This window comes from Convolutriloba macropyga, chromosome 10 (assembly GCF_964194025.1).
Source record: "Convolutriloba macropyga chromosome 10, txConMacr16.3, whole genome shotgun sequence".
NCBI lineage: Eukaryota > Metazoa > Xenacoelomorpha > Acoela > Convolutidae > Convolutriloba > Convolutriloba macropyga.
The window spans coordinates 15819508-15840216 of record NC_134477.1 but is presented as its reverse complement, the minus strand read 5'-3'; the positions used below and the strand labels follow the sequence as shown (position 1 = coordinate 15840216).

The 20709-nt window shown below is 35.7% G+C and overlaps 3 protein-coding genes and 2 non-coding genes across 10 annotated transcripts in view; 4 read left to right on the top strand and 1 right to left on the bottom strand.

Annotated features, from left to right (window-relative positions):
- LOC142348750 (UDP-glucose 6-dehydrogenase-like) overlaps positions 1-5691 on the top strand; it is a 338711-nt gene extending 333020 nt beyond the window's left edge. For all 4 annotated transcript variants that reach the window (XM_075400239.1, XM_075400235.1, XM_075400237.1 and 1 more), the window contains 4 exons: positions 858-988; positions 1736-1831; positions 2354-2480; positions 5171-5691. In XM_075400239.1, the coding sequence (XP_075256354.1) occupies positions 858-988; positions 1736-1831; positions 2354-2480; positions 5171-5356 (540 nt within the window). In that variant the 3' untranslated portion in view covers positions 5357-5691. The remainder of the gene's footprint in view (positions 1-857; positions 989-1735; positions 1832-2353; positions 2481-5170) is intronic.
- Positions 1-20709, top strand: part of LOC142348751 (target of EGR1 protein 1-like) — a 588447-nt gene that overhangs the window by 333025 nt on the left and 234713 nt on the right. The gene's annotated exons all lie outside the window — the stretch shown is intronic.
- Trnaa-ugc (transfer RNA alanine (anticodon UGC)) lies at positions 1244-1315 on the bottom strand. The gene has a single exon. It is a non-coding gene; the product is annotated as a tRNA-Ala (tRNA).
- On the top strand, positions 1613-1685 carry Trnaa-agc (transfer RNA alanine (anticodon AGC)). The gene has a single exon. It is a non-coding gene; the product is annotated as a tRNA-Ala (tRNA).
- LOC142348315 (uncharacterized) overlaps positions 6610-20709 on the top strand; it is a 50585-nt gene continuing 36485 nt past the window's right edge. Inside the window, exons 1-3 of one of the 3 annotated variants that reach the window (XM_075399619.1) lie at positions 6610-7440; positions 14624-14757; positions 17782-17871. In XM_075399619.1, the coding sequence (XP_075255734.1) occupies positions 17824-17871 (48 nt within the window). In that variant the 5' untranslated portion in view covers positions 6610-7440; positions 14624-14757; positions 17782-17823. The other 2 variants (XM_075399618.1, XM_075399617.1) reach the window with 2 other exon arrangements.

Genomic DNA, 20709 nt, shown 5'->3' with positions numbered 1-20709 from the left:
GGATACTTCGTTTATGCAGTTCGCTTTTGTAACTGTATATCCGCTCTGCTGTACTTACCGTTGCATTAACTATTTTAGTTCGTAACTATTCGCTGATCTTAGTTTTTTCAACTATCAATTTGAACTGGATTGCTACAGATCACACAATACGGGATCTCTTTATGTATACCAGTTCAATCCGATAGAAAAAACAAATCGAAGACAAAGATATATGTCTAAGACCTGTTTGTGCAAAAATATTTAAATTTAAACCTAAGTTGGCTTTTGCTGTTTGTACTCACAAGTTGAGAATACCAGAAGTTGGGGTTGTAACAGTTGAATTTCAGCTCCAATAATTCGTTGATGCAAGACACAGTAACAGAATTTACTGCTCAAGAATAATATTTTGAACACAAGACACAGTAACAATTTACTGCTCAGGAATATTTCTAGTTCAAGACACAGTAACACGTTATTTACTGCTCAAGACAATTTGTTTTGCAATATTTTGCTGAGTTATACTTTCAGCCGTTTTCTGCGGCTACTACGTTGAGTTCTGTGTGTTGCTTTTTGTTATTTCCCCTTTTTCTCTTTTTTCTCACGTGACAAACTGTAACTAGAACTAGAACTAGAACTATAACTATTAAATGACTAAGACAACAGAAAGTGTTTTGTTTCTATTTTCCCCGCCTATGCAAGCTTGTTATTCCTTAAGCTCAGCTCCAACAAGCTCCCATCCCGCTTAGTGGGCATATAAGTGCGGGCAATAATGGGAAAGGGCCCATTTTTGTAATGGATTTGAGGGTATAAAAAGTTGCTTAAAATTGTAAATTAAGAGCCACTAAGTTAAGTTGAATGCAATCATTTGTGTGTTGAAGATAGTGGCAATCAACGACTACCAGAGGCGTCGCTTTGCCAGACAGATCTTAGCTGCTCTCTTTGACACTGTCAGTCTCAAGAAGATAGCAGTACTCGGATTCGCCTTCAAGAAGAACACTGGAGATACCAGGTCAGGTTACCTCTTTCCCATTAGTGCAATTTTGTTTCTTGGTCAGTGGTCAGAGAACCTATAGCCCCCCCCCCCCCCCCCGCCCCTAGCTTAGTGGTCAAGGTAAATATGTCATAATGGGGGGGCTATAATATTTCATGGGGGGGGGGCTATAATGGGAAGGACCCGTCACTAAATACACTGAGATTGATAAATCAATAGTTAATTATGAATAGATAAATGTCATCCAATTTGATTGTTTTGAAGTTAAAATTTTGGAGATGTGGGGGATCGAACCCCAGACCTTCCGCATGCAAAGCGGACGCTCTACCACTGAGCTACATCCCCGTTAAGGTGAAAGGAAATCAGCTTATATAGAAGCCGCTTTGTTGCGTACCGGATCGTTTAAAACCCTCGTATAACTACGTATACAGTAGAATTACAACAATCACCGCAAAATTACAACAGAGTAGTGGTATAATAGCATAGTAGTACAGTACTACTGCAATTATACCTCTACTCTCAGCGGTTCGAAAGTTGATACGTATACATTCTCGGTTTTCATTTAATATACAAGCACGCATATAGTACAAACTGAGCTCGCACCACCATCGTTCTTATAGGAATAGCTAGAAGGAATAGCAAGGGGATGTAGCTCAGATGGTAGAGCGCTCGCTTAGCATGCGAGAGGTACGGGGATCGATGCCCCGCATCTCCAATTTTTGACTCTTGAAACCACAAATTATAATAATTAATTGAATTTTTCAGGGAGTCGTCTGCAATCTACTTATGCAAGTATTTGCTAGAAGAGGGAGCCCATCTGCAAATATACGACCCAAAAGTCACCGAGACACAAATGAGATGGTAAGGAAGGGACTCAGATATAAATGCCTTTTGTACGACTAAACCAAAATTGCACTATTAAAACTAAAATGCACTGCAACAGGAACAAAAATGATTATCGAGTTCTTTCAAAAGTTCGCTCTCCCACAAGGCAACGCCAAATCAGCAGAGGAATCCAATTCGGTCACCTAATTTCCCTTGCTCTCAGCACGGAACTGTTTCCTGCCCCCCTCCCGATTCCCCCATCCCACCCAGGTCTCAACCAGATTATCGGGGCTAGAACCCTATAGGCCATCAATTAAAAATAATACTATACGGTGATACTATAATATGTGCCTGGGATCGTGCCCCCACCCCCACCCAGTACGTATGCACCCCTCACCCAGTTACGGAGAACGGGCCATTACATAGTAAATCTTTATGAAAAATATGGCACCCACCCAAATAATATGCACCCACAAAGCTTGGGGGGGGGGGTACAAACAGAAAAGATCCTATGCCTAAGGTGAGATTGTTAAGGTGTTTTTGTTTTGTCTGTTGTAGGGAGTTGAATCAGATGACTGACCCTGAGCTGACTAAGGGCAATGCAGTGGAAGTGATGAAGAATGCGTACGATGCTTGTGCCAATTCACATGCTGTAGTTGTATGTACGGAATGGGACGAATTCCAGGTACGGAATAGCGCCCAGCGGCCATTAAGTTTCATTATAGGCCCTTAGCCGCGTTTAGTAGTCCTTCAAGTGCTTAGTGTGGTGAAGTTACTGGGAAGGCTGTAGTTAGAGGTTAAAAGGTCTTTTTATAGCTGCGAAGCTGTAAGCTGAGCGTAGCTATATTGCAGTGCTCTTGGTTTTTTTTACAATTCAAAGAATTTGAATTGTATTGGGGCGCTGTCTTTTTTCACGACTCGAAGAGGAGTATTGGAGAAGTCCTTTTTTCTTAATCAATTTTATTGGAGTGATTTTTGAAGCGGGAAATGAAACGCGTGAAAAAATTTGGAGTGATTTTGGTGCTGAACAAAAGTGAGAGAGCGAGAAATTGATGTGTGAAAAAATTTTCTCTAAGCGAGCGAAATTTTTTTGTTCACGTGCGGCATTTTAAAGCAGTTTTTTTTTATTTATTTTGGTTAAGAGGTTTGGTTATGATTTTGTTTTAATTTCAGGCTGGTTTCAGTAGTGCTTTGCAGATTTTTGGAAATTCATGTGAATTTTATGATAATTCAGAGGTTTTTTATGTATTTTGCTGATTTTTGGGCTAATTTTTGCGTTTTTTTGACGATTGTTCTGTTTTAAGGGCTCAAATGGGTATTGAACAAACCCCTTCGACTTGAACAACTTTCTGATAACAATTGGTTACAGTTTTGTGGGTAAGAATCATTTTTTGTTGAGAAATATGACAAAAAAATGGCGAAAATTGGAACTATTTTTTGTAATTTTTTGCAGCTTTTCGTTTTTTCTTGTTTTTAGCTAAAATTTCTTAGCCTATTATGACTTGCCTATTGTTTTGCGAGCGTCTGGATACCCTATTGACTGATGGGAATTTTTCTTTGGATTTGTATGCTTTTGAAATTTTAAAGAATTTGATAACTTTTTCTAGTTTTTCAGTGAAAGTTGTTTTAAGAGCTTTCTTTTTATAATTTAGCCTAAATTATTTTTTCAAAAGTCACATAAGTGGTTTTAGTAAGTACTAGTTGTTTTCATGAAGTTATTTTGGCAGAGATAGTTACTTCGGGATCTCAATTTATAACAAAATTTGATAAGATTTTTTTATTTTTGAACGGATTTGATTTTATTGTCTTTACTTTTTTGTCTCATGGTTTTGTTTCAAGATAATCATAAATTAGTGAAGCCAAGTTTTCTTTGACGAATAATTGGATGGCGTTAAAGTGGATTTTCACTTCGAGTCGATTCCGGAGTTCTTCCGGCTATGTTTTTTTTAAAGATCTGCTCACACTTTTTCATGATTTTTGATGTCAAATTGGAGTGGTGATTTTGGTCACGCCGAAACAGGAAATGGAGCGAAAAAGCGAGTGGTTTTGCGGCGTGAATTTTTTTCGCTCTATATTTAGAGTAGAGTGAGAAAATGGTGTTTGAACAAAAATTCGGTTTCTTGGTAGTGGTTTTTTGTTCACATGCGGCAATTTCACTCTGATGTTTACTGTTTTTTCGATTTTTTGGATCGGATTTTTTTCGAAATTGCTTTCCCAATCCATTCACAGCTCATTCTAGGCCTAGTTTTTTGTTTGAATTGAATTTTCATTTCTCGCTAGTGGTTTTTTTGTTCACATGCGGCATTTTGACATTGATTTTCTGTTTTTTTTTCTTATTTTTTGATCTGATTTTTTTAAAAATGGTTTTCTCAATTCATTCATAGTCCATTCTTGGTCTAGTTTTTCTGTTTAGTCAATGAAAATTCTTTGAATTGTACGTCAGGACTTGTCCTGCTATGTTTTTTGTTTCGTCGTCTGACGCTCTTTTTTCGTTTTACATTTGTTCACACAGCAAAGCTGAAAAAGTCAAATTTTCTGAATGACTTCTTCCTCTCATTAACGGCGTGACGTCATTTCTCACTCGCTTTAGCGAAAGCGTTTATGTTATTTGCGGGATTAGATTTTGATCGTACGTCACTCAATAAAATGACTTTTGCACTTTAAAACTTAAGTTATTTGTTTAAGGTCAAAGGAACTCATTTGTGCAGTAAAGGTCCCTAATAAGAGGCTTCTGCGGAATGAATTTTAACAAGGTTTATTATTTTATCGCTGAATGTTTTTTACCTAGTTTTTTGAGCGGCGTCGTTTTTTTTCAATTTAGATCTGTATCTGTTTCTATCTCTATTATATGGCACGCAGGTCTATTTTTTCGCAGCTATTCCGGCAATCCGCCGGCTATGTTTTAGGTGTTTTTGAGCCCCAGTTGTTGCAATTTCTTGTGTTTATTTTTCGTCCTTTTTGGAATTCTTTGTTGGACCAGTCTAGAATTGAGGCTGGTTAAAGTTGATAAAGGTATTTTGCAAGATGAAAGTACTTTTTATGACCATTTTAAGAGCTATATGTTTTGGTACTCCAAACAAAAACACGCAAATTTATACTAGTTTTCACAAGTTTTTTGAAATTTTTGTCAGTTGAGTTTTTTCAGCCATAGGTGTCAAGAAACCTCCTTGCCTATCGGATTGCTAGACCGCTGCCATTCCGCTTCTGTTTTTCGGAATCGAATTTTAAGTTCGAACTTTAAGATTTTCGATTTTAAGATGGGACTGAAAATGAAGAGTTATGACAAAATTTTCAGATATAAATTAGGCTGTTGTCCGTAAGCAGCAGTAATTTAAGTCTCACGTAATAATTGTTCAACTTGATCGTCTGCTTCAGACATTGGACTACAGTAAGATCTACGGGAGTATGGTGAAACCAGCCTTCATATTCGACGGAAGGCTTATTCTGGATCACACACAACTGAAGAAGATCGGATTCAAAGTGGCCTGTGTTGGAAAAAGACTGGACGTTGCACAGGACACGATAGACGCTCAGCCAAAGCAACCAATTATTCCCCTATGATAGAGAAAGAGAGCTGCATTGAGTTTGTGTTTGGTATGCGAGGTTGAGTTGAGTTTGTCCGTTATTAGATCAGCTTCGCCAATTATGTATAAAACCATTGGTGGCTTTGGTAAAGAAGATGAAAATTTTATTCACTATGGTTTGAAATTGTGCACAAACGAAAAATTGGTAGCGAATGAAGAGGTTAATGTACGAAGAAATTGTCACAGTTTAAACCAGCAGAAAGGACCCATTATGAAAAATCTCGGTATTTCAGTTTGAAGTGATAATGCGAAATCGGTTTGATTGGATCAAGTAAATCATTACAACCTGCCCCCCGCCCCCACCTGGATGATTATGACCATTCTCTATAATTGATATTTCACTCCTTTGTAATGGTATATAAAAAAATGTAAGGGATAATCCAGCCTGTCACTAAACTATTCAAGCATTAGTATCACAAAACCAAGCATTAGTGTTTTTTTCTGGGGGAAGGGAGCAGGTCCGATAATTTTAAGTTGAGTCAATGTAAAATGAAAATGGTAAAAATGTGATGGAAATCATGTTTATTCGGTTGTTCAAATAACTGCTTAACTATTTATATTTTCACTTCATTCAAAGAGTTGGCCTTTCAAAAATGTCATTTTTGGTGCTCACAAATTGTATAGTACGGTTTGTTTAGCTGGTTATAACTTTTCCGATATATCAAGAACAAAAATGGCGCCGTTGTGCAATTTTCATCTTATGTTATTCTACAAGCTCAATTCGAAGACACTATTTCAAGTTTGAGTAGAATGGGGTGATAACGTGGGATCTAATCTGTACTCATCCCCCCTGCAGAAATGTGAAACTTTCAAGGCTACCAATTACAATTAATGCGCTCAGTGAAACGAATTCTGATAGCCTTAATAAGAAAAACATCAAAGCATTATAAATATAGGGAAGATCTTTTCAGTTTACATGGCAAGATAAACAAGATCACTGCAAGATAAACCAGAAAAGTTAACCGGGGCGTGAAAGAAAGACGTGAAAGAATTTGTAGAAATTAAGTATAGCTCAGTTGTACAAAAGTTAGCACAAAATCTTGAAATCAAGAAATGTCAGAAAATCCAGACCCCGTTAGTTCATTAACCAATAATTGCGCCTAATTTTTTTAGTATCATAAGATTTTTATCTTGACTCAAGCTCGGTCTATCTCATATCACCAATTTTTTTCCCAAGATTTTTGGCAAGTTGTTTCAAGTTTTGCAAGATCTTCCATAACATTGCAAGATCAAATTTTTGTCAAGTTTTGTTTTACTGGAAAATTGCAAGTCTTGTGATAAATTACTATGTAAAATAGCAATTAGGAGCTTAAACGCTTTATGCACACGCCGTGGGATGGGTATGGATGCCTAGTGTGATATTAAGATACAAATTGCTGCTGTTAATAATCTTATCAATTCCAATTCAACGAGCTGTAGTGTTTGGTTGAATGTTTATAAAATTTTGTGAAGTTTTTTCTAGGACTATACAAATAAAACTTTTGGACATTTATTGGCCCTTTATTGAATAAGGATTCCTAGAAATTGCTGTAGATAATCTTATCAAATAGAGTAATATGAAAATGGAAAATAGTTGTGAAAAAGGTCGCCGACTAAGTCTTGTCTTGTTAAGCACTTGCTACGAAAAATCTGAGCGGTTTTCTCGACCTTTGAAGGGATACATATTAAACGAAAATTTGATTTAAGCGCAGAGAAATTTGAGCTAAAAATTTTAATCACGAACATTAGTAAAAACTTCATTTTTGATTAATAAGTTGCCTTAATCTGTAATGACCAACAAGTGGTGTTTGCAACACTATCACAATTGGTTTTGTTATTAAATCGACTGAACAGTTTAATATCATATTGTTTTACATTATTTGTTTATTTGTATTGTCAACCAACCAACTTTGCTAATTATTCCATTATTTTTCTTATTTTGAAAATAGTAAACCTAATTTCACTATTTTGTGTATAGATATGGATTCGATTCAATTCAAGTTTTATTCTCTCGTTCAAGCTTTATAAGAGGTAATCGTGACAAAATATTGTCACTAAAAAGGAAATTTTTCGAAATCAGCGGTATGCATATTTGACGCTTCAGATCCTGAGATGAGAAATCACACCGATGATGTCGCGTTGTCAATAAATCTTTCATGCCTGAGTTAACTTTGCAGAGTTACCGCCTATCTTTCCGGGGTCAAGGTTTGGTCGAAAAATAATGTAAGAATTGCGGTGAAAACGGTGAATTTTAAGATTTGCGGTTTTTAGCGGTGAATTTTTTTATTTTCACGCTTAAGCGGTGAAAAGAATAGTTTACCGCTGCCAACGTGAAGCGGTGAAAAAAAAAAATTCACCACTGAAAACCGCAAATCTTACTAAAAATCACCGCAAAAAATATACAGTGTTTTTCGTAAAATTTGCGATTCATAGCGTTGATCTTCACCGCATTCAACGCTAAAAATTGCAATTCTTAGCGTTAACACGACCCGGGTTGCAATTTCGAAATGCAGACACAGATTATAAAACCATGGCTAAGTGTAGTGAATTTAAAGTCTCGGGGTGTTGACTAGCTTTTAGTCCTTACGCCGCAAAATATACAGGCCTTTGGCGTCCCATTTGATCAATATCTTGGCACATTTGTCCACCATTTAAGTCACTACTCTCCCCGGTATATTTGCATTCAAACAGCCTACGGCTAGAGATTTCCGCTTTATTGATCTCGAATTTTGTTGAGATCATACGATTACGTTCAAACCAGCGATTTGCCGTTTTAATACGCAATTAGTACAATGAAGAACTTCTCTAATTAAAAATCAATTAGGCTTTCTTTAATTTCTTCTTAATCGGCACTTGTTAGCAGTTTTCGTTCGATGATAACTCTAAAAACAAATTGTGGACAAATATGACGGTTTTTTCCAAGTTCTTTCAATATTGAACTAAATTTGGCTTACTGTAACTGTTTTTTTTTAATCTTCAAAAATGTAAATTTAAAGTTATAACCACAACAAGAACGTTTGGTTAAATATTTACATTTTCAAAATCGCCTCGTAAATATATGAATAGTTTGGTCTTTATACTTCAGTAGAAAAAATTCCTAAAGCCTCTTACTTGTCTATCTATTGGAACACGTTCATGCAGTTTGACCATTTCGCTGCTTAGTTTTTCCTTAAATTTGTTTTTAGTTTTCTCTTTTCGGATTTCAATTGGCAAATTATTCCACTTCCTAGAAAAATTTCTGATCAGTGACCTGTCACTCCATTTGGATTGGCACTTACTCTTTGGAAAAAATTGGACAGTTCTGCAGTTTTTGGTCAATTCGTACTTTTCAAGAATCCTGAAAGAGGAGTTTTTGGTTTCTCGACTACTCTGTTTATATTGTGAGAGGAGGTCAAAAAATTTAAGAAGACAAACTTTTTTAATGAAAAGCTCTGCTGGTAAAATTTTGTCTTTCAGTAATAGATCTCTTGCACTGTCAAACTTTTTGCGCAGGTGGCAAACCTTTATTCCCCAATTTATTTGTTTATTAACTCTTTGAAGTGACATAACCGACAACGATTGAAAAAAAATTGCAGTGAAATTGAGATGGGACAAAACAAGTGATTTAAAAAGAACAATTCTTGCTTTTAGTGGTAAAAAATGTCTTACTAAGTAAATTGACCTAATAGCATTTGCCATTTTTGTTAATGTTTTGCCACGCTCGCTTATCTAATCTTAAAACGGGCCGGGAAATTTCCCGAAGTGATCAGGCAAATTTGCTTTTCTCGTTTGCTTTGCGGCTTGATCTTAGCGCTTGGAACAGTCAATGTAGGATAATTAGGTGACGCGTTTTTTTGGCTGAATAATTGCCCGCAATTTTTTGTGATTTTTCTTGCGGTCATATACTAATGCGGTCATGAAGTCGCAAATGTAATTTAAATGAACGGAATATTAAGTTGATTTTTCTAAGACGTTCAATGCATTGGCAAAGACCCGTCTGTGTTTTCGCTTATTTTGCTTTGAATAATCATTAGTTTTGCCTTTCATATAATAGAGCAGATGAAAACCAATAAATGTTTCAGCTGCCGCGATATATTTATTCTTGAACTTTTTTGCTATTGCATAGAAAAAGCATTCCTCTTTGTTGAAATCCGTTATTAGGGTTGTAATCCATGAAGATCGGTAATTAAGTACCACGGTACCTTACGCAAAAAGGTATTTGAAATGTGATAGCAGATGCAGAGCTAAGAAACGGTTTTCGTTAGTGTGAAAGTCTTTCTCCGTTTATTTCTCCAGCTACAATTAATGGAGTTCAAACATGTGTCCATATCTGAATTAGTTATCAACGCCAAAGGAAAGCGTGGAAAGGGTAACAGATTAGTAACAATTTTTTGTATTAAACTGAAAACGAGCAGTATTTTTGAAATTAACAAGTTAGATTAAAGATGAAACCGTCATTTTGAAAAATTTTGACCTCCTAACAGTCTCTGGTCTTCCCTATCCTTACTGCTACCTCCTGTCAACTACTAGCTCTTCCACCTTACTACTAACTATCGGTTCGCACCGCCTCTCACCTGCCCACCCCCTCCCCACGCAAAGATTCAAAGATTAACAAAAAAGATTAACAAAAAACAGTGTTTCCAAACATTGTTTCTTCTTTCCCTGTTGTCTGCAATTTCCTTCCTATGCATCCTTTGCCACCTTGTGGTTCTTCTTGTCGTTGCCTGTCCCATTGGACAGTGGTGCGGGTTCATAGGCTCACCGCCACAGATCTGGTGCTCCAGGTTGGAAAGTCCTGTGCCTTTCCTGTGCAGGTCAGCAGCATCACTGTCCGTTGATCCGTCGTACGGCGAGAAGGCAAAACAATCGTGAAATAAATAACTTAGCAGAAAGTGATTCTGACTGCCAACGAAATGTTAGTTTTGTTTCAAATTTTAATTTGATGGCATAGAATTTTGCTTGGCTCATAAACTGTCTACTATATAGATTTTCGCTGGCAGAAGTAAATGCGTTTTCTTACTAAAAGAATGCGTGTTCGTAAAAGAATCAATTTCCAAGAGATTTACTGGAGAGATCTGTATAATAGATCAAGATCAGCTCTGGATATACTCATTATCAGTGCCAAAAAGTCAACATTGAATTCTAATCATAGCTCCATGATTTATTTTGGTGGTCGTTAGGGTTACTAAATATGATTCGCTTCTACAGTTTTCCCAGAAATAATTTGCATGGGTTACCCTAAATACTAAGAATTTGCAATTTCCTAAGAAGTTCACATTTCCGGTGATATCATAGTCATTCACCACATGCTCGGAAGATTTTTTATCAAATAATCTTACTCTAATGAAGAGCTATCTAGATTGATCCATTTGAACCGAATATTGATTCTTTAAGCACCATTTCGTGAAGCGTCACATTATTTTTGTGAATTCCGTTTGACTTTTTCTAAACATACTTTCTGATATTTCTAAGTTTAAGGCTTTAGTTTAAACCAGAATTCGGACACTTTTTCGTGGTCTATATTGCTCCCCATTCACCGTTTTGATTAGCGGAACTCTTTCGACGCCACATTTTTTCTAAAAAGCACATTGTTTTCTTTTTCCTGTCCCCCAAAGTGGTTTCAATTTTGCACTTTGAATAGAGGACGTGTTAAGGAGGAATGGTTAACAGTAATGTTGTCGATTTAACTTTCAAAGACAAAAAACCTTGTTGACAATTTGATTTAATTTTTGCTAAAGTTTTGGCTAAGTATTTCAAATTTCAGCCTTTTTCATTAAAATCTTTAGTCCATTTGGATTATTTTTTCCGGAAGTACACACCCCAAAACCACTAACACAACCTTTGCTAGCTCCACAGGGGTCTAGTCCTACTGCCACTTCCAATGAGAAAGCTCTGGAGTTAAAGTTTTGGCGTTTTTTTGTTCTTTTCTCGATGTGAGAAAAAAAGGTAGCATTTATTTTTGATTTTTTAATAACAAATTATCTATGTCTATAACATTCGGAACCTTTAAGTGTTCTTAACGGATAGAGAGCAATAGCAAGACTAGTTTTGGTCCAATCTTAGACTGCTATAATCCAAATTGTAATCCGTCGGTGTTTTAAGAGAAATTTGATCATTTTATGATGATAAAAGAACAGAACAATTCAAATCAAATCTCACTGGTGAGAGTTTCAATTGCCTTCCTAAGGAGTTCCAAATTAATGTAAATCATTTTTTACTCGAAAGTTTGTGTTCGTTTTGGCTTTTATTGCTATTTGATTTTTAAATAAACAATGGCTTTTTTAAATTTGCTACTATTTTTCTCTTAATTTGGTCAATTTTTAGCTTAGTGTCAGCAAAGAAAGAATGCTTCTGGTTTCTAATGAAATTAAATCTTGATTGAGGTTTTACCCGTTAAGTTATGGTTTTCTGGCTTTGATACTACCTGATTTCACGTTTTTGGCTTTTAACACGCCTTTTTCTCGTTTTTTTTCACTTTATCACATTAATGACAGTTCACATAACATATCGCTGACGCTCAAAATAGGGCAAATTTGAACCTATCAAACTCTTTAACCCATTTTCTCGAAGAATTTCTTTGAGGTCTTTTCTAATTGTGATTTAACCGTTGTTTTCACTTTGTCGTGCAGTTGTTTGAGTATTCCTGGAGAATGACGGACCTCATTGGTTTTTATTGGAGGATTCAATGAGCTCATAATCTGGTTTGAGTAGAGAGATGATGGCTTTCATGACTTTGAAAACAATTGTTTAAGTAAAACACTTTTTTATCTTGGCTTTTTTGTTTTTTTTTGTGTATTTGTTACTTAGTTTTTTTTATTTACAGGACAAATATGACATTATTGTGGTCAAGAGCAGGCGCAAGTGTATTTGTGAATTTGTTTTAACTTTACTTCGACACGGGTTTTTCGCTAAAACCAGTAAATTAATTTTCGATTTTTGTATATTAAACGTAAGTCATATTCTGAATAATTACAGGTCTCAACGGCTTCTTTTGGAAGAATAAACAAAACTAATTAGGTTTTCATTTTGTATTTAATGATTTTCATGACTTTGAAAATAATTGTTCTCGATAATACAAAATTATTTCTTTTTTTCCACTTTTTCTCTTTTTTGTCAGCTTTTTACCAGGTCTCATGAAAAAGTGGTCACATAACACATTATCTGCATTCGAAGAAGGCGCAACCGAACCTAATTTGATGGGCAAAATATGACTTTACGGCTTCAACAGCGTTTTCTCGCGATTTTCAATTGGAGTTCTGTTTGTGGTCTCTTATTGTTGTTCTTTTTGTAAGGGCATGAAAAATTGAATAAATACTGGTCTTAATGCCCTCCTATATACGCATTGCTGATAATGAAACTTTTGGATGTTTCGAGTTGATATCTAATGGTTTTCATATCTTTGAAATTAATTGTTTTTAAAATTTTATGCGAATTCCCTAATTTTGCTGTTTTTGATCTTTTTTGTCTAATTGTAACCGAGCTTTATTCTTTCGAGAAAGGAATAAGTTATTCTGTTTTATTTGACGCTGTCTCGGCTTTGTTTTTAAGTTTTTAAAAATGGACAAAGTTTTGGATGTAATTAATGTTTGTTGTTGTTGTTTGATTTTGTTGATCGTCTTGCCTCGCTTTCTTAATAATGGCAGATCTCATCAATCGAATGTGGCGTTTTTTACTCAACTAACGTACTTGCGTTGAAAGCGATATTTTGTTCATACGCTAATTTTCTGAAAATTACCTGAGTTTTTGGGGAATTTCTATCTGTTCCTCATTTGGTAGACAATTATGCCAAAATATGGATGAGCGGGGCCAGAACTTTATGTGCGAACGCACCTTATCGTGCCTCCTTGTATTATTTCTTTTCTGTTTCTGCTTTTTATATCGTCCCATCGATTAACAAAAAGATTAATCATTTTCTGGTTGTTTTCTGTTTTTTTGAGAGAAAAAGAAAGTTTAACAAAAACAACACGAAACAAGTGTGAACCAACATGTAAAATAATTATTTGAAGAGATGGGGAAACATGTACATAGTATATACATGTACACAAATACGTAGTTTAGGGATGTTCTAGATTATTAGTTCTTATTTTTTTCGATATACCATTATCACATAGGTTGTTGGATCTATTTTAATTTGCTGGATTCAAGTGGCAGTCGTAAAGCTACTGAAAAATTTATAGGTGTATTGGATATGATTTTTTTTCGGAAGTGTTGAAAATCATCGCAAATTTTTCAAAACTCAAACTTTCATATGTCATGCCAGGGATTTATCCATCAGATAGAACGCATTTATCCATCAGATTAATAAGTTCCAGAGAGCGTTTTTAGGAGCTGGTTTATCAACAATTCCGTGTTGGATAAAATCAGCTAACTTTGCTGCCTAAGTCTATTAGTGTTCTCAAAAGTTCTTCCTGACAGCTTTTTCACAAAGGTATTATTCTGTTTTTGCGTTTCCTAAATCTTCGGCTCTGGAAAAGTGTATTTTTTTAAGAAAAAGTGCAAAGCTGATTCAATCCTTGTCTCTAAGGGACTAGCACCTTGTTGTAATTCTCTCTGTCCCGCACACTCGTGCAATTTGTTTCTTTCTACTTCTTATTCTAGCTTGAAGTTCACACCTGGCTCAGACCAGATTCAATTGAAATGATCGACTTCACACATCGCTAGTCAAAACCAAAATGTTGTTTTTTTACTGAAAAAATGTAAAGACATGAAGGTGAAAAAATGCATAAGATGCCGATCTCGTAGCTTGTTTCTCTTTTGTTATCAAAAGCAAATGTACCGCTCCAAGATACTTTAATTACAACTGAAATTTATCTTCAATCGGCGCCAAAAATGCTAATAAAATTGAAACCAGGCGCCAAAAAATAAAAGCTGGAGATCTCTATATTAAGGGTGAGTATTTATAAAATTTATTTGATGAGTGGCAATTGAGGCCGTAGTTCTACAAAACAATTGTTTTCATTTTCTTTTCCGGAACTACGATAGTTTTTTAATCGCGTGTAATTTATATCCAGCAGAGTGCAATTCCAAGTTGTGACCAAAATTAATATTTTAGAGTGATTATTAATTAATAACTATGCACGATTCATGCTGGACAATGTTATTACCACTTCAAAGACCAGTTTTATCGAGAACACCCTTCAAGATTAATTTTTGGTCTCGACTAGACGTTTTGGGTTTTTTACTCAATTGTAAAACCGATTTTTTTTTCAAAATTAAAAAAAAGTTTTCCAAATAATGCTTTTAACGCAATTTTTTGTATGGTTTCTCTATTTGGGGAATTTTAAAGTTTCACATATTGCGGCCACTTCCACACCCGTCGAACAACCGTCCGATCTGAACGTGTGTCCTGTTAACTCCAACTCGGTATTTGCCAAGTGCGACTTTATTCTTCCAAAAAGCCCGATCAGCACTATTGCCCAGGTGAGATAAATGAAGTTTATCTATTATTTACACCCATCTATTATGGGAGGTAATTTTTTTCCAACGATAGAACAATGTCATTTGTAAATTTAACATCTGACATTTTTCTACTCTTATATAACCATTGTAATGGTTAATACATTTTAATAGGTATATAAACTATTATCAGTGTAAAAATTTGCAATTATTTGGCGCACAGGCTTATGAAAACAAATATATTTTAATGAAAAGGGGAGGACTTGCGGTTTTCAACGTTGGTAAACTGTTAGACAAGACATCCTGATTTTGAATTGACAAGAAGCGATATGTTAGGATAAACAAGCTTCTGCCTCCAATCGTCATCAGCGGTTTCAAAAGTCTTCTTCGACAAATTCAACAATAAAATTCCAATATAATTAACATTTCGAATTGCGGTTTGCTGTGCAATGTAGAGCAATTGTTCCAGTGCAGACTCACCAATACACACTAGAACCCACACCGAGAAGAGGCTCGCATGATACTGTGCGTGACACAGATTGTTATCACATTCGTATATACGTACAATTTCCAAACATCATATTTATGGGCTAAATCACATCATTGGGAGGAATAATGTAGCAAGGTTTTCCTTACATCAGAAATGTATTTTCAACTATGTCAAGTTCGACGTCAAATTTGACGTTTACACCCATTTCTACTTTCGCTCTCAGATACTCACACAAAAAGTTGAAAATATTTATTTCTATGTTATTCGATGCGTTTCATCATTCATCATGTCTTTGCCTTTCGCTTTCGCTGGAGTTACACAAGTTTCATCCAAACATTGTAGAAAATTTTTTAAGCACTGTAACTCCAGGTCACATCGGAGTATTGAATGTAGTTTGGTCGTTCTAATTCATTGTTTTTGTGGCCAGAAACGATAAACAGATTAATATGACAACAATTTTAAAGTGATTTTGTCAACCGTTGCTAATGTTTGAGTCGTATTTGGAAAATGAGAAATTAATTGGTGTCAAAATCTTTTTTTTAAATGCACCGAGAAATGACTTTATTAAGAAAACTTAGCAAGTTGTCGGAGTTATAAAAACGTAAAGGCAAATTTGCTTCTCGAAAATTTTTTATTGCCTTGCATCAGTTGCTTCTTGCGAGATAATTTAATCAACCTTGCGTAATTGAACAAAAATGATAACCCACAACTCACAAATTTGTAAAGACATACTTCCGAAATTAGGTAGGAAATTTTTTATTTGAAAGGCTTTGTTTTAAGGTCCTAAAGACCATTTTTTTACCGAACTCAAATTTAATTATTTTTGTGTTTTCGGTAAAAAAAAGGATCTAGGAAATAAACCGCCACGGCAAAAACCACTTAACTTTAGATAGGAAATAAACCCCCACGGAAAATAATCCCCACGGAAATAAACCCCCATTTAAAAATTGAATTTCGGTCGTGATAGTTTCATATCAAGTCCCACGGGCCGCTAAGGCATGGCCATGACCCGCGAGGCATGGCCAAACGCGCTAAATGCGCAGCTCTTTAATGGTAAAGTGGGCGTTTATTGCCGTGGGGTTGTATTTCCGTGGGGGTTTATTTCTTATCTAAAATGAAGTTGGGGTTTTTTCCGCAACCGAAAAAAAAATTATCGACAATATTGTTACTTTCTTTTAGAGATCCTCAAAATTTAACTAAAGTTACCTAAGCTTTTCGAACGAAAATAATTGTTTTTTGGCAATCATGAACTGGGAAATAGAAGTACGAGATTCATAAAAGTTTACAAACGTTCAACTCAAGTAGTATGGAACAAATATAAAGGGTGAAGCAAAAATAACTCGCAAACTATTTCACAACCTCGATTCAGCTAAAAATTATGAAAACGATTTTCAGCCTTCAGAATTTGACACACAGTTCCTTCAATTTTGCATAATGAAGAGTGTCAAATGTTCAAAATGAAGTAATCGAAAAACAGCAAGTCAAGTTTCTAATCTGACATCAATAGAAGCTCAAATTTGACTTTGAAAGCAAGTTGATATTTTCTGAGAGTCACCAATAGAACGGAGTTCTCCCAGGATAAATTTTCCTAAAAAAATTATGGAGATGATCATAAATGAGCACAAAGGATACATCGGCTTGAAAAATCGATTGAAACTTTCTGTCTCTAAAATGATTTAAAAACTTGTCAATTTAACGGAGAATTGGAGCTGAGACTCGAACATTCTGTTTTTCTCAACCAAATTATATCTATATCATTGGGAAATATACAAAAAAACCACTGATTTACTTTTTAACCATAAGAGATATCAGAAAAGCAGCAATATGATAATGCAAGTTTGCAAAATAATTCAAATTAGTTAAAATGATCAGAACTGCTCTCGAACTGGTTGAAATTGGGCAACAAATTTACGTATCAAAGAATTTTTTCAAACCTCTTTTGTTTTTTTTTTCAATAGAATTCTAGATGTAAAAATCGTTAAAATGATTTTGCATTTATTGGTATAACTTGTCAATATGAAATTTAAATTTGTGCTGGAAACCTAAAAAATTTTCTGAAATATTATTGACAAAGAGGTCAATTTTTTTAGAAGATAGATTTTTTAGAAAATTTTTGGTTGTTGAACCACTGGGCTCAGATAGTGTTAATTTAATGCCACACTATTTTTTCTGTTTGCCAGCAAAAAACGTAGAATCTCTAATTTTTGCTGATAACTGCTCTAATGGGCATTAAATAGATGAAAAATTGGCTAATTGTTCGTCAAAAAATGTGTTGAAATTTGTTGTATTTTTTAAAAATCAACAATTAGACAATCTTAGTTCCCCTAATTTCTTCCCCTACCAAAAAGTACCTCCCCAAAATTTTGGGGTTAAAACCATGAACTGGAACTAAAAACGATCAACTGATCGGATTTTATTACGAACGCCAGGTTCGTTTAGCGCTTGAGTTCCTCCTTAGCATATTTCATTCAAACATTTAAATCGTTTAAAGCAAATCTTATTCACACAAAATAAGTGCAACAGGATGTTTGTAAAATGTGATCATTTTCGCCTTGCAGGTCTATTATGGTGGGTTCTCGCTGGACCATTGTCTGAATCAGATGGAGTTGTTCAAGTGGGACATCGGAGTATACTGTCTTAAGAGCCAGGGATCTTGTTCGCCAATTTAAACCAAGAAATCAATCCTGGCATAAATCATGCTTGGTTTCCGTCGACGCATTGAGTAAAGGTTCTATTCGCGATAGGGTCTCTTTTGATTCTTTGCGGTCATATCCAATACTGATCATGGTACACGTTGCGAACTTGGAGAGATCGCGTAAATAACTTTTTAACTGGCCTGTAAGTAAACATTTCTCACTGTCGATAGCCAAGACATGTCAACAAGTAATTACGAACTAATAGATGCGATTTAAGGGTTCATTAATAAATAGGGTTTCTAATGTTTTGAGTGTGTATATAATTGCTGGCACTGTATACGTGTCCCAGACGTTAAAGTTTGCCTAAAAAACATCTTCCTCTTTCTCAATTTAGGTATGACTACTTCTTCCAACGCTGGAAACAAGGAAATAAAAATGCTCATAGCACTTGAATGAAATGAAATTTGAGCAGGAGCTGAAATTTAATCTGTAAATTAATTAGTTAGTACCGAAAAACAGAAGTTCACACATTTCTGCAGTTTCTTACCACTGAGTACTGGTACTGATACTGAGTACCCTTTAAACACTGACCTAGAAGTAAGATAAAAAGAGCTCAAAAATTTTTTTTGTAGCCACCCTCAAATGGCAACAAAAAAATAATGAGAGGAAATTTTCATTTAAATACTAATGTTTAGTCATTTTATTGTTGGGTTGCTTAATTCCTCTCAATCAAAGTTTGAGAAGAATTAAACAAAGCTGCCTTATTAGCTCAAATTTGAAATAAGACGTTTTTTTCTTAGTAGTGATTATCCTCTTATTTCCTACTAACATTTTCATAGCTTTACGTGATAATTCTTCTTTTTTTAATTTCTTATTTCAAATTGGAAATAATTAAGTGATAGCATATGCCTGAAACCGTTTTCAGTTTAGGCTCAATAACATGAGCATTGCAATCACAAGTCAACTAATGGCAAGCTTGCATTTGGCAGATTTTCAAAAGACATGACCCATATAAAAAGTTAAAATTGAACGTGGAAACTTTTGGATTACCCAATTTGGAATCAATTAAGCGAGTAATTGAGTGAAGGTCAAAAGTAATGAAGATTAAATTTAAGGAAACAAGGTTAAATTGCAATACTAATAAGGTAGCAAAAACAAAGGTCATGTTCTCTCGAATAGTTCACCAGACTACTTAAGGATCTGGAGTTTCTTAAAATTATTTTCGTTATCAACAATTTGGCTTTAATTTTAATCGACTGAGTAGTGAGGTCAGGCTGCGGTCATTGCAAGAAATAAAAGCTACGATACGTTGAGTAGTGTACCTCAGTGGTTGCGGAGGATTGGCCGATCATGAATTGAGAGTCTGGTTCAGGTGGATAATGACTCGCAGGATCTTGTGTATTTGCGACTGCCCCTCGTTTATCTCGTTTTTTTCTTTATAAACTGGCGTTTAAAAGGGGGATGCGAAAGAAGAAACTTTGGATAATTGGGGGAGGCACGTTGTTATAGATTTGTTGCATTAATCGAATTCTGCATTGAGTGTTGATGTGAGCGTTTTGGCTTCTGTGTTTGAGGGGAAAAACAATCTCCCTCATCTGTCATTTTTCTTTGCTTACTTTTGGTCCTGCCTCCTAATAGTTTTTTGGCATCGTTTGCGTGATTCAGACTACCAACGTTGGAACGAACCAAAAAGGAGAACAATTAAAAGAAGGTCTAAAACGACGAAGGTCAAAGTTAAAAGAAATATCGTTAAACGACGTAGAGATTAAATAGCCATAAACAAGAGCTCTGATACGGTTATTAGTTTACCCCATCTCCCGCCGGCCAAAAACAAACAAATGTTTATATGAGATAATTAAACAAAACAAAACAAGTAAGATTCTATTCTCAGTTATGATGAGGTTGATTTTATTAGTTTTGTGAGCATCCGAGCTCATAGCGTGCTTGACAAGTTTTAATGTATGGATAAAACACAACCTGCATCATCTGTCATCTTTATTTGCTTAGCTTCACAATCCTGTCCTTGATGGCTTCGATAGTCCGATAGACAAATGACCGTCTTTTCGCGGAAGCCCTTTTCCAATCTCAAGCTTGGAGAAAGGAGGAGAGTTGAGGTGTGGCGCCGTAAAAACTAGTCACGAACTCACAATGTCAAAATCTCCACTCAACATTCCGAACCTAGGAAAAACCCAGGCAACCCTCAAGCCTTGGATCTCCGAAGAATTCTGTAAGGCCAACAACTTGCGCGAGACGATCGAGAAGTCCAACGAAATGGGTCACACCAGAGACCGTAAAGAGCGTGACTGGAGAGTGCATCACAGACACCAGCAAAGTCAAGAACAGATTGGCAGAACATTTTAGTCAACCCTTCTTCAAAAACGACCTGCCAGGGCTTCAAAAACGACGTGCCGGGGCTGCGATCAGATCCCACCAGAACTATGTATTGAAGGCGGTGATGCACTGATCGGCATGGTAAAGTCGTTTTTAGACAGCATCTGGGTCAATGAACGAATACCAGATGAGATGAGTACTTCAATCCTCTAACCCTTTCACAACAAAAGCCCAGATTGCGGCAACTATCGTGGGGTCTCACTTCTTTGTATCGGTTATAAAGTCATCGAAGCCATTTTATTGGACAGGCTATCTGAGTACTACGAATCCGCAGCTCGTGACAATCAGTCGGGACTTTAAAAAAAGCGAGGCTGCCGCGACCAGACTTTTGCCTTGCGCCAAATCGTAGAGCAGCACAATGAATTGAACCGCACAGCAGTAACAATATGCATTGATTTTAAAGCAGCGTTTGACAGCGTCACACGGAATGCAATCTGGCAAGTTGCGAAACTGTACGGC